Raw genomic sequence first — 13537 nt, forward strand, 5'->3', positions numbered from 1 at the left:
ATGGTAATTACTTTATATTATACTCTCCACGCCTACTTTTTTTTGTAGCTCGAACGATATGAAAATAAAAAGGAAGATTCCTCTTTTGACAATTGTTACACAATGAAGTCATGTTGCACTTTGTTTAACCATAAGGGGTCTTTTGAATGTCAAAAAAGGAAGAAAAAACGTTATCCATAAGGGTAGGAATATGCTTTATGAGATCCGACCAGTTGCATGATCTCTTCTGTTTTTGATTCTCTCTGTCCATCTTTCAAACTAAGAGAACAATAAACTATTTGAAAGGTGAGTCGAATTGTTCTCTTGGTTTAAAGTATGAAAAACGGGATCTTTCTAGTAAGATTTCATTTTGTTCAATGATTTGATTACGTACATGACCGCAGGTTTTATAGATTTTAAATGTTATCCGAATTATATTGAAAACTTGTAAAACGATAGTGCATATATAACCCAAGTACGTGAATCATTCAGCTAAGATTTGTGGGCATGTTTCAAGCATGTTCTCAACTGCATGTTCATCCATTGCATAATGTGGCAATCTAGAAAGTAGCAAAACCCTCTGGCATTTGGTTTGCGTAAAGAGGATTTGTCTGTAGACCTATATTCATTTGACTTAAGTGTGTGAAAACAATGCAAAACTAAAAGAAAACAGAGAGTTAAATAGATGTTTTTGTCTATCATGTGAGTAACTAAACAATATAGGTACAGTACTTGCTATAGTTATGTATTCACCACGTCGAGAGTTAATGAAGTTAGTACAGTGTTCAACCAACGAACCAACATTGCTCGATTTATCTATCTCTCTTATTAAATGTATGTATATATGAATTATGTAAGTTTCGTATAACTCATAGTTTGAAATTCGGCGTAGTAATACTCTTTCTTAACAAATAATATGATTTTGATATTCTATGTTATACAATGAATAATATTTTAAAATTTTAATAAATTTATACTTATTTTATTTTAAATTTAATTACAAAATGCATTGAGTTTATAAACATTACCTCAAAGACTATTAATTAACCATGTAACTATTAAAATCATAAATATTTTTTTTTTTAATTTGTAAAAACTGCCAAACTGATATTTTTTTTTTTTGGTAAAAAAAAATGTGTTTTCACCTCTTTACCGGGAACCCAAACATTGTAAATAGTCCTTCCCACCGTGAGTTGAACACAAGTGACGGAAGTTATAGCCGCAATCTCTTTATCACTAAGCCAACTCAACGTTGGTGCCAAACTGATATTCTTAATGAAATAGAGGTGGATTTTATTTTTGATATTGTATTGGTAATAATAAATGCAAACAAATAAGTTCGTACTTAAATATTCGGCACCAACTAAAATATCTTGGAGAGCTTGGCCTTTAAATACAACTAGATTTTGATCCGCGCAGGCGCACGGGTGTATATTTTGAAAAATATGTTGATATTTGTTTTTCATGTAATTATTAGGATTTGGAAAATGAATCCGAGGAACATAACCGATACCGATCCAAAGATATAGTACCAAACCCAAACATAAATTGATTAAATATTCTAATTATTCAAAATTTTGTTATTTAGAGAACCGAATCTGATCCGAACCGAAGTATTTGGGTATCCGAATTTATCTAAAAATAGATTTATATACTTATATATATTAATTATTTTTAAATTTAACGTATATAAAACATCAAAAATGATACTTTTAAATTGGTTTAAATACTTGAAAATATATATAGATAGTCAAAAGTAAATATCTGAAATAGTTAAAGTATACTCAAATCACCAAAAATACTTAAAATAATTATTGATTTCGTATCCAAAATTTTAAATCAAGCCAATTGATATGTTAAGCTTAAGTATTATGACATATGTTATTCAAATTTATACGTAATATATTATTTTATTTATACATTTTGAGAAATTTAAAATATATAATGATTTAAGACTTTAAAAATAATTTAAATTAGTTATCCAAACCCAAACCAAACCCGCAAAGATCCAAATCGAACTCAAACCAAAATTTAGAAACATTCTAATAAGGCTGAAATCTTTGACCCCGAAAACTCAAAATACAAACCGATCAGAACTAAACCCGTATGGGTATCCAAAAGCCTATCCCTAGTCATTATTATATATCGTATTTTATCATCATATAATTAATCGTATTTTATATGTACCATCATATAAGTAATCATATAATTAATAGTATTTTATGCATACCATCATATAAATAATTACATATATTATATTTTTAAAACTTAATATGAAATATGAAAACCATAATTTGAGTTGGTATTTCAAATTGGGCTTTGTATTATATTTTTCTTATATATATTGACAATATTTTTTATAATGGTTATTGAAAAATAGTTTAGTAAAAATCCATTTTTGAATATATGTATATTTTTGAATCAATTTTTGATATAAATCAAATTTGAATTATTATTTTGATTTGAAATATGTATATAAAGTTTAAATTTTGTTTTATGGTTAGTTTAGAAAAAATTTTTTTAGGGAATTAGATTGACCCATTTTGGTATATTTTAAAAGTGGCCTAGATAACTTTCAATTTTTTAAAAAAACATAATTCAACCAACGAACCAACATTGCTCGATTTATCTATCTCTCTTATTAAATGTATGTATATATGAATTATGTAAGTTTCGTATAACTCATAGTTTGAAATTCGGCGTAGTAATACTCTTTCTTAACAAATAATATGATTTTGATATTCTATGTTATACAATGAATAATATTTTAAAATTTTAATAAATTTATACTTATTTTATTTTAAATTTAATTACAAAATGCATTGAGTTTATAAACATTAACTCAAAGACTATTAATTAACCATGTAACTATTAAAATCATAAATATTTTTTTTTTTAATTTGTAAAAACTGCCAAACTGATATTTTTTTTTTTGGTAAAAAAAAATGTGTTTTCACCTCTTTACCGGGAACCCAAACATTGTAAATAGTCCTTCCCACCGTGAGTTGAACACAAGTGACGGAAGTTATAGCCGCAATCTCTTTATCACTAAGCCAACTCAACGTTGGTGCCAAACTGATATTCTTAATGAAATAGAGGTGGATTTTATTTTTGATATTGTATTGGTAATAATAAATGCAAACAAATAAGTTCGTACTTAAATATTCGGCACCAACTAAAATATCTTGGAGAGCTTGGCCTTTAAATACAACTAGATTTTGATCCGCGCAGGCGCACGGGTGTATATTTTGAAAAATATGTTGATATTTGTTTTTCATGTAATTATTAGGATTTGGAAAATGAATCCGAGGAACATAACCGATACCGATCCAAAGATATAGTACCAAACCCAAACATAAATTGATTAAATATTCTAATTATTCAAAATTTTGTTATTTAGAGAACCGAATCTGATCCGAACCGAAGTATTTGGGTATCCGAATTTATCTAAAAATAGATTTATATACTTATATATATTAATTATTTTTAGATTTAACGTATATAAAACATCAAAAATGATACTTTTAAATTGGTTTAAATACTTGAAAATATATATAGATAGTCAAAAGTAAATATCTGAAATAGTTAAAGTATACTCAAATCACCAAAAATACTTAAAATAATTATTGATTTCGTATCCAAAATTTTAAATCAAGCCAATTGATATGTTAAGCTTAAGTATTATGACATATGTTATTCAAATTTATACGTAATATATTATTTTATTTATACATTTTGAGAAATTTAAAATATATAATGATTTAAGACTTTAAAAATAATTTAAATTAGTTATCCAAACCCAAACCAAACCCGCAAAGATCCAAATCGAACTCAAACCAAAATTTAGAAACATTCTAATAAGGCTGAAATCTTTGACCCCGAAAACTCAAAATACAAACCGATCAGAACTAAACCCGTATGGGTATCCAAAAGCCCATCCCTAGTCATTATTATATATCGTATTTTATCATCATATAATTAATCGTATTTTATATGTACCATCATATAAGTAATCATATAATTAATAGTATTTTATACATACCATCATATAAATAATTACATATATTATATTTTTAAAACTTAATATGAAATATGAAAACCATAATTTGAGTTGGTATTTCAAATTGGGCTTTGTATTATATTTTTCTTATATATATTGACAATATTTTTTTATAATGGTTATTGAAAAATAGTTTAGTAAAAATCCATTTTTGAATATATGTATATTTTTGAATCAATTTTTGATATAAATCAAATTTGAATTATTATTTTGATTTGAAATATGTATATAAAGTTTAAATTTTGTTTTATGGTTAGTTTAGAAAAATTTTTTTTAGGGAATTAGATTGACCCATTTTGGTATATTTTAAAAGTGGCCTAGATAACTTTCAATTTTTTAAAAAAACATAAGCCTATTACTTTTTTTCTTAATACTACTATCCTTGTTTTCAAACAAAAATATTTTATTTTAAAAGACTGCAATCCATGTTTCCAAACACTCCAAATTTTTAAAAATCCTATTCAAGTCTCCAAACACTCCAATTTTGTACTTGAGTTTTAATAAGATAGATACCTGAGTTTTACCATTACATAAAAACACTAGTAAAAGTACAAACGGGATGGAAGAGCTTACTAGAACTGTAGAAGGCACTGAAAATAAATGGAATGATTATTTCATAATTATACGCAAGTTAATCACATCACCGTGGAAAGGGTGACTAATAATAACTGTACTTAAAAGGAGATATAAAAAGCTGAAATGTCAATGATTAGTCAATTCAATACAAATTGTTTTGGACAATGCATAGAAGTTTTGTCCCTCCTAAAATGTGTAAACATGGACCACAAACAAGATTACCATCACGGTATGCTATTGTTAATTATAATTAAGTCTCGTCACAATAAGTACATCGAGCTTAAAATAACTGATGCGTTTTACTGTTCGCAGTTTGAAAAAAGAAAATATAAACAATAGCTTAAAAGTCAAAGTCTTCTTATGGGGAGAGGTGTTTCTTTCGCTAAAGCCGAGGTATGTAACTTGTCATTATTCCATTCTCACTCGCCTACGTGGAACCAAGAAACTTCCCATGCAGTTAATAACGGTACTGAATTATGCATATTCTTTCTTAATTGATAATTAAATCACTTTTCATATATTTATATATCTGCATAATTTTAAAGAGGTTTAAATACGCACAGCCTCACACACCAAATAAATACAAACATACTAGACCACTAGACGTTGCATATGTAAATGTATAATTTTCTGTTCATAGATGTAACAAATTATCACTTAAGAGGTTTATGAACTAAATTAAAGATAGTAAAGTTATAGGGAACGAGTACAAAGCTAAGTCCAGTTACGAATCTAAATACATACGGAATTAATAACATCATCAAAACGTATGTTAATCTTGAAATGGAGTGATGATTTCTTAGAAAGCTGATGCAGATTACCTTATTTAACCTACTCACTGAATTTTGTTTCAAAAAACCTACTCACTGAATTTTGTTTCAAAAAACCTACTCACTGAATTTTCAATGTTTTATGTTTGAACTATTGGCACTTGTTTTATGTTCGAACTGCCTCTGGTCTTTGAACTTGAGAAGTGGAGATACACTATGATATTTCATCAACGACAAAAAAACAAAAATTCAATGTATTGCTTCAATATCGACGGTTTTTGGCATAATAATTGATAACCTTTTTGAGAAAATAATAATTAATAACTAACTTGTATGTGTATTGCTAGTCTTGTTACTGCACATATACAATGGAACACATTAGGTGATTGGAAATTTATTTGTACAAAAAATAATTATATCTCGAAACATCGGACTAATGCTTGCAAACAAAAAAAGGTTTGGTTGCACAAAAAAAACAAAAAAAAGGTTTGAGGCCATGAGATAGAAAATAATTGATTATAGAATAGTTGTAATTAATAATTGAGATCACATAGAATAACATGATTTGTTAGAAATTATATACAAAAGAAAGAAGAGAAGTGTGACAACACATGGGATGTGCCCAACAGCACAAGAGACAGCTTCAACAGTCTGATTTATGCCAATGTCCCGCTCTTGTCCACTCTCTGCCCCACCACTTTCATTAGTAATATTACTATATAGTTAGTGTTTAATTTAATAACAATGCAATAACATGGCACAATGAATAAACAAAGTGAAATATACTATTCGTAGAAACTAATAAAATAACAGTAGCTCATGTTTATACACATGTTTTACTGAATAAGGGCGCAAATGTTAGCAGAATACATATGGTAATGGTACATCTCTCTTTCAAAGAAGGAAAAGAATCTTAACTACTGAAATGCGTTTAATTCTTTGTGCGCGTGCATGCATATCAGTTAAATGCTTTTGATACGTCCACATCTGCTCTATACTCATCGAGGTATTCATTCTCCTCGCAGTTATACAATATACACAAACACATGTAACACACACACACGTTACACATCTATACATATATAGTCCATTTGTTTAGCAAAAGAAGACTAGGCGCCTCGTGGCGTTGAAAAAGCGTAGCCACTTGTGAGATTCTGTGCCGATTACTTGCGGAATGAGCTATGTCGCAGAAAAGGTTGACGAAGTTTTCAATTAGCCACTCATTTATTAACGGTCACAAAAGCATCAAACATACAGTTTTTTTAGTGCTTTGAGCGAGCAACTTTTTTTTTTTTTCAGCGGAAAGTTTTTTTTTTTTTTTTTCCCTGAAGTTTCATTGACTAAAATACTCAAACATAGCAAACATACATCAACAAAGCCTGCAGCATACACAAAAAACGATCTGCTGCAGCACAACTAAACCCCATACTTACATCAAAAACCTACAAGAGCAGGATCATAACCAACATCCCTACTCTAGTTTAACCCAAAAAAACGACAAGACACACAATCAAAGGCAGCGGCTTTCATTGACAAACAATTCAAACAGCCACGGAAGGTGACCATTCTGCACATACGACCGGATCAGTCCTTGTCTAGTGACACTTTGTGTAATGAAAGTGGCTCCTTTATTTGCTTCATTGCCCACTGATCTGAGCCTGCACCCTTCGATTCTTGCCATCGCGAGCTCGATCTCTCCAACCTGGTGGAGAAAGGAAGGCCAAGCTTGAGGTCGCTCCACTGCGCCAACCAACTCCGAGAAATCACCAGCCACTATTATGTTCGTCATTCTATGGCTTCCCATACTCTCAAGAGCCCACAGAATCACCACAAGCTTAGCCTCATCAAGTGAATGAATATTGCTAAAAGCTCTTCTGCTGTGACATTGAACCACTCCTCTCTCATTCCGCACCACCCAACCTCCTCCTACCAGAAGATTGGACCTGTTCCACTCGAATCCGACGTTGCACATTTTCCATCCCGACGGAGGAGGTTTCCATTTAGCTCTGACCTGTCTAGGCTTCACATTTAATTCAGCCAAAAATAATTTCTCAATTCGTTGGGCTTCAAACCACTCCACTGCGCCCTGAAGCGCTCTCTCTAAAATAGTCGATGGATCCAAAGGGGAGCCTTTAAATATGAACTCGTTTCTAGACTTCCATAGTATCCATAAAACCCAGGGCCATACGCGTAAGTCAGGGCAGTCCTCCCGTCGCTGTTGCTTCAGATTGAGTAGATAACTGACGTTCGCATAGACCGCATGATAGCCAGACTGAGGGTTCGGAATACCTGAGATTGCCCACACATGTCTTGCCACAGGACATATGAAAAGGGCATGATTGATAGTGTCTCCTTCAAACCCACAGATTTGGCACCTAGAATCTACTTTCATGCCTCTAGCTTCCAGAAGTTCAGCCACCGGCAAGGCTCCATTCAAAGCTTTCCATAAGAACACCCTTATTTTTGGAAGCATCAGGACCGTCCATACCTTCTCTTTTAAAGGATTAAGCGAGGGTTGATTGAAAGCCTCCGGTTGAGCCCGTTTGGATTTTTCCAATAAAGCCAGCTCATAGGCAGATTTGACAGAGAAATTACCACTTCTCGACAAGCTCCATACATAAAAATCTTCTCTGGACACAGCCGGTTGGTTTCTTAACATGATCTCGATATCAGAGGGCACAAACAACTCGAAAAGAGCCTCAACATTCCATCTTCGAGTGGAAGGATCAATCAGTGAGGATGCCATAAGGTTAACATCAAATGTTATATTTTTGATTCAAGGCGCTCTCAAACCTTCCACAGGGTCATCAATCCACTTATCAATCCAAACTCTGACTTGGCGACCGTTTCCCACCTTGAGCTTTATGGCTTTTAACCAGAGCTCTCTGCCATACAACAAACTCCTCCACGCAAATGACGGTCTGCGGCCTAAGGTCGCGGAGAGAAAATCACCATGTGGATAGTACCTACTCTTCAGCAGCCTTGCACTTAAACCGTCGGGTGCAGTAAGCAATTTCCACGCCTGTTTTGCTAACATAGCCAAGTTAAAGGATTCGAGATCTCTAAAGCCCATTCCTCCTAGTTCCTTTGGGAGACAAAGACGTTCCCAAGAAACCCAGTGGATCTTCCTATGACCAGAGTCTGATCCCCACCAGAACGCAGCAAGCATGCTAGATAGCTTGTCAATGATGGTTTTGGGAAGCCTAAAGCATGACATCGCAAACGCAGATAAAGATGAACCCGTTGATTTCAAAAGCACTTCCTTTCCACCCTGCGAGAGCTGCTGATAGTACCAGACATCAAGTATTCCTTGGGTTCTATCCTTGAGATAAGACAATAACTCCACCTTAGAGCCCGAAAAGCATTCTGACAGTCCTAGGTACTTACTGGCACCACCCTGGTTCATGATCCCTAGAATCCGCTGAATATCTCCCTTAGCCGCCTCATCCACTTTAATGCCAAAGGAGATTGAGGATTTTTCCAAATTGATGTTTTGGCCCGTAGCTTCACCGTAGAAATTAAGAATTCTATGCAGGGCAGAAGCTTCACCTTCCGAGGCTTTAATGATGAAGAGACTATCATCGGCGAACAGGAGGTGAGTAATCGCAGGCTTTGAGCGAGCAACTTCTCTGTTAAATTTTCTAAAATAAATACTAAATTAAACTCGAGAAATGTATTACTACTAACTTAAATATCAATATTACTATTGTATTTGTGTATAAATATTTAACTACTCTTACGGTTTCTAGAGTTTTATATTTTGTTTCCTCCCCGTGGGACAGACAATAAACTTACGTGTGTATTTCGCGTCTCCAGCTTAGCATAAGGCTATATGCAAGCATACTAGGTTTTAATATATTGTTAGAATACTCTCTCCATTTTTTTTTCTCCAAAATGTATAATGGTTTAAAGAATTGTGCGTTTAAAATGTAATACTTTCTCTGTTAATGTTTTGGAGAGTTTTTGATCTTTCAAAATATATGATGTTTTGATCTTTATATATTAATCTTAGTTTTACTAAAAGCTGTGTGATCAATGATGTTTTATACTTATTTTTAAGAATTGACTAAATTAATTTTAGTTTGTATTTTGAATGTCACTTTTTAAGAAAGATTATATACCTTAATTCTTGTGAATACACCCAAAAGATCAAGTATTTTGAAACAAAGAAAGTATAATTTACTAATATTTATTTTAGAAATTCTCTAGAATATTCCTTTTTAATTTTTTTTTCACGAATTTTTTTTTCAATGACAAAAATAAGCTTATTAAAAAGTAAAAATACATTTTTACCCTATGGTTAACTAATATAGACTTAGGGTTTTAAAGTTAATGGATAGGGTTTTAAGAATATGTTTTCAAACATTTTAAAATAAAAAAATAAATATTAAAAAATTTAAAATAAAAAGAGCTATTTTAGCTATTTTTTTTTGAGAAATATTTTTGTAACAAAAACTTAAAAAAAACTATTTGAAAGAATTGTCATATTTATTTTATATTTTAATATATATATTTATGTTAATTGCTTTTATATTTTAAACATAGGTGTCTCGTTGCACAAAAAGTTTTTAAACGTGATGATAGGCCCGTTCGGGCCACCGAAACTTGTGCCTAGTCAGACCTTTGTGGTCATAGTCTTACGTGGTCTACCTCTGCAACAATTCAGAAGGAAAAGCAAAAATTATTTTTCTAATATATATGATCTACAGATAATAAATAATTATCGTCGTTTTGCGAGTTTGAAACAATTAAAATTAAGGAGTATTATAATGTATATTTAGGTTAGAATAGGCCTGTGATAGATACCGTAATGTCAATGATGTGTCTGGTCAGTCATTTAATATTATTGGTACTGACCACATTGGTACATTAGCCTATTGCCACTCACATTTGTTCCAAAATCCAAATCCAAATCCAAATCCAAATCCAAATCTTTATGTTCAACCATAGCACAATAATTTGATTATGTTCGTACTAACATTTCTTTACAGTGGTTGATTAATTGTAGCGGAACCCACACAATATTTTGACTGTTTTCTTTTACTGGTCCATTGTAGAGCCCATTCTATTCTTACATTATGAGGAAAGACAAAACTACATATATTCAAAAGTCAAAACTAACATTTGTCTGCATACAAAAATCCATAATTATTTTTTACATTTATATGTTTAAATCATGGTTTCGGTTTTAGATTTTTTGGTAAAAGTAAAAAGTAAAAATGATCAAATTATCTTCTAATAAGGAATTCTAAATAATGTGAAGTAATATTAAATTTCAATACGAAGTTTTTGTATTTTGCATAATAGTGTATTTCGAAATAGTTGATTAATATATATAATCAACTGTTTAGAAGTCACCTTGTGTATGTTCTTCTGAGTGAGTGTTAACACAATCAAGAAGATTCCTAGACTTAATAATCCCAAACAGGCTTTAAGCTCCCAACCTCGTGAGGTCCATTACAAATGGGCCTTAGTTAGGCAAGTAAAGCCCATCCTCTCCTCCTCACTAATCCAGATTCTTACACCGGCGCGTGGAGTCGAAAAAAACGCAGGAGATAAACGGATAAACCCAAAAACTGAAAAAAATCTTCAGAAAACAAAAACCCCTTCAAAAATCAACCTCAATAAGATGAGCTGAGAGAGCTCGATTCTTCTTCTTCTTCCAGATAATTGAAAAACCCTTCATACAGTATCTCTCGGTAAAGCAAAAAGGTTCGTCCTTTTCTTCTCATTCCTCTCAAAATTCGAGTATGAAGCGTTGTAGAAATGCTTAAAGATCGGATTTTTATCGTTGGGTTTAGGCTTTTCTTACCTGGGTTTATAGTTCTTGTAGTTCATATTGATTCTGAGCATAATTGAATCCAATGATGTGTGACTATTTTTTTTATTATGTGAAATTACAGTGAAGGAAGAGTAGAGAGTGTAATGGCGTCAATATCAACCACCTCATGGCTCTATCGAGATAAAGTATGCACAGAGAGTAGAAAGCTCGGTGCTTGTATACTACAGGTTAGTTCTTACACATTCTAGCTGTTTCAAGATGTCAAGTTGTTTAATACATGTAGAGGCAGGTTAAATGCGGATTTCCAATAAAGAGATTACATGCTGGGATTACTTCTAAGGATGTGTTACTGCGACATTGTGTGAAATGCAAGAAGGAGGATGAGAATGATGCAAGTGAAGGGTCTTCTAAAAAGGATGGACAAGGATATGAGTATGTCTCTGTTGAGAGGGCACCTTACCACAGCTACATGGATTCAACTTCTGGTAAAATGGAGCCAGCGTCCGGGGCACGTGCCAGCATTCCAGGCGAGGACTATTGGCCTGAAGGGACTTCGAGCCAGGTTAGAGCCGCTAGGGCTCCTCAGCCAGCTGGCGAGTCTTCGAGTTTCCCTTCGTATGGGAAGAATCCTGGGAGTAGGAGAAAGAAGAACAGGAAAGCTGTTGAGGGGAATGTGAGCGTTGAAACGTATGATGAAGTGTCTGACTCTGAGGATAGCTCTGAGGAAGAGGAGAGTGATTTGTCAAACGGGTTTGTTGTGTATGACAATGAGGTTGAAGAGGAAGAGAGTGGTTTTGAGTTGGATAAGAAGCTTGGACGGCCTCATCCGTTTATTGATCCAACTAAGAAGAAACAGATTGAGACGACGCTCACTAGCGATGAGAGTTGGTGGAACTGGAGGAAGCCTGAGAAAGAACAGTGGTCAAGGTGGCAAAGAAGACGTCCTGATGTCGAAACGGTGAGCTCATTATTACAGTGATTTCAAGTTAAAGTCCCTAATGTTTTGATCCGTTGTGGTGTTTGCAGGTTTTTCTCAAGGCGATGGCGGAGACAGGACAAGTGAAGCTCTACGGGAAAGAGCCAACACTGACGGAAACTTCTCTTTACAGAGCGAGAAGGCATCTTTTCAAGGAGGAGAGGCTGCAAGCTGAGCGAGAGAGGCTAGCGAAAGAAGGTCCAATGGCGTTTTATTCCGAATGGGTGAAAGCGTGGAAGAGAGACACGTCGAGAGAAGCTGTGCAGAAGCATTTTGAAGAGACGGGGGAAGATGAAAACACGCAGCTGATTGAGATGTTCTCTCATCAGACGGATAGAGAGTACAGGATAATGATGGGGACTGATATTAGGATCAAGAGAGATCCTTTGGCGATGCGGATGAAAGAGGATCAGATTAAGCAAAGTATGACACTTTCAACGGTTAAACTAACTCTTCCATGATCATCTTTTGATTTAACTTTCTTGGTTTGTTTGCAGTATGGGGTGGGGATCCGGTTTACCCGACGATTAACTACATTCAAGCTCCAGATGCGGTTATGGATTTCAGGGGACCTGATTTTCATGAGCCAACACCAAACATGCTCTCTCATCTGAAGGAGGTTGGTCTGCTTTGCTCAAAACTATCTTGATTGTTCTTTTGTCTTTGGTCTTATTGTTTTTTGTTGTCTCGGTTTTGATCAGAATGGCAAAGTCATCTCGAGAGAGGTGCACGAAACACTACTGGCGAAAGAGAAAACCGAGCAGATCGAGGTAAAATGACAAATCTTTTCATTCTTGTTGACACAACTCTCACTGAGAGGTTTGTTTGTTTGTTTGATAAATTGTTATGAGTGAATGCAGGTGCCTGACATTGATGATGCAATGGCCCAAGCTGTTGATATTGGTGAAAACGATGTGAGTATCGTACTCGGCGAGTACATCGACATTCTCTTGTTCTTGTTTGTTGATGTTAGCATGCTCTGAGACATCTCTGAACCTTTTATGACACAGGATGAAGAAGAGGATGCAGAAGAAGCAGAAAAAGACGAGAAAGTTGCAAGGAACTGGAGTGTATTGAAGAGTACCCCTGAACTTCGCAACTCCAAAGTAAAAAGACACATTCACACGCTTTTGCCGTCTATATGTATATAAATCTATAAATGTGTGTATTAATGTTATGTGTTTGGTTTGTGAAAACACAGCCTAAACCGAAGAAGGAAGGTCGGATGTCTCTAGACGAGGCCGTGGATGATTCTGAGAACTTAACCGATTTTCTCATGGACTTTGATGAGGAGACTGATCCTTAACTGGTTTTTGTGTTTCTCTTACGGTTCAGACATCAGTGTAATGACCTTTATTTGTGAACTTAAGAAGTTTTTTTTATGGAAGCACTCA

At 33.6% G+C, this 13537-nt stretch overlaps 1 protein-coding gene across 2 annotated transcripts; it reads left to right on the plus strand.

The window, feature by feature from the left end:
* The first annotated feature begins 10898 nt into the window (after positions 1 to 10898).
* LOC106447486 (protein PLASTID TRANSCRIPTIONALLY ACTIVE 12, chloroplastic) lies at positions 10899 to 13533 on the plus strand. Of its 2 annotated transcripts, none has more exons than XM_013889414.3 (9): positions 10899 to 11097; positions 11289 to 11394; positions 11451 to 12125; positions 12194 to 12566; positions 12641 to 12762; positions 12845 to 12913; positions 13004 to 13057; positions 13154 to 13249; positions 13345 to 13533. In XM_013889414.3, the coding sequence occupies exons 2-9, from the start codon at positions 11311 to 11313 to the stop codon at positions 13447 to 13449; spliced, it is 1578 nt and encodes a 525-aa protein (XP_013744868.1). In that variant the 5' UTR covers positions 10899 to 11097; positions 11289 to 11310; the 3' UTR covers positions 13450 to 13533. The 2 variants fall into 2 exon arrangements, with proteins under 2 accessions (XP_013744868.1, XP_013744869.1); XM_013889415.3 differs by having other exon boundaries at positions 10900 to 11097; positions 11457 to 12125.
* The last annotated feature ends 4 nt before the right edge of the window (positions 13534 to 13537 follow it).

Source organism: Brassica napus, unplaced genomic scaffold (assembly GCF_020379485.1).
Source record: "Brassica napus cultivar Da-Ae unplaced genomic scaffold, Da-Ae ScsIHWf_35;HRSCAF=64, whole genome shotgun sequence".
NCBI lineage: Eukaryota > Viridiplantae > Streptophyta > Magnoliopsida > Brassicales > Brassicaceae > Brassica > Brassica napus.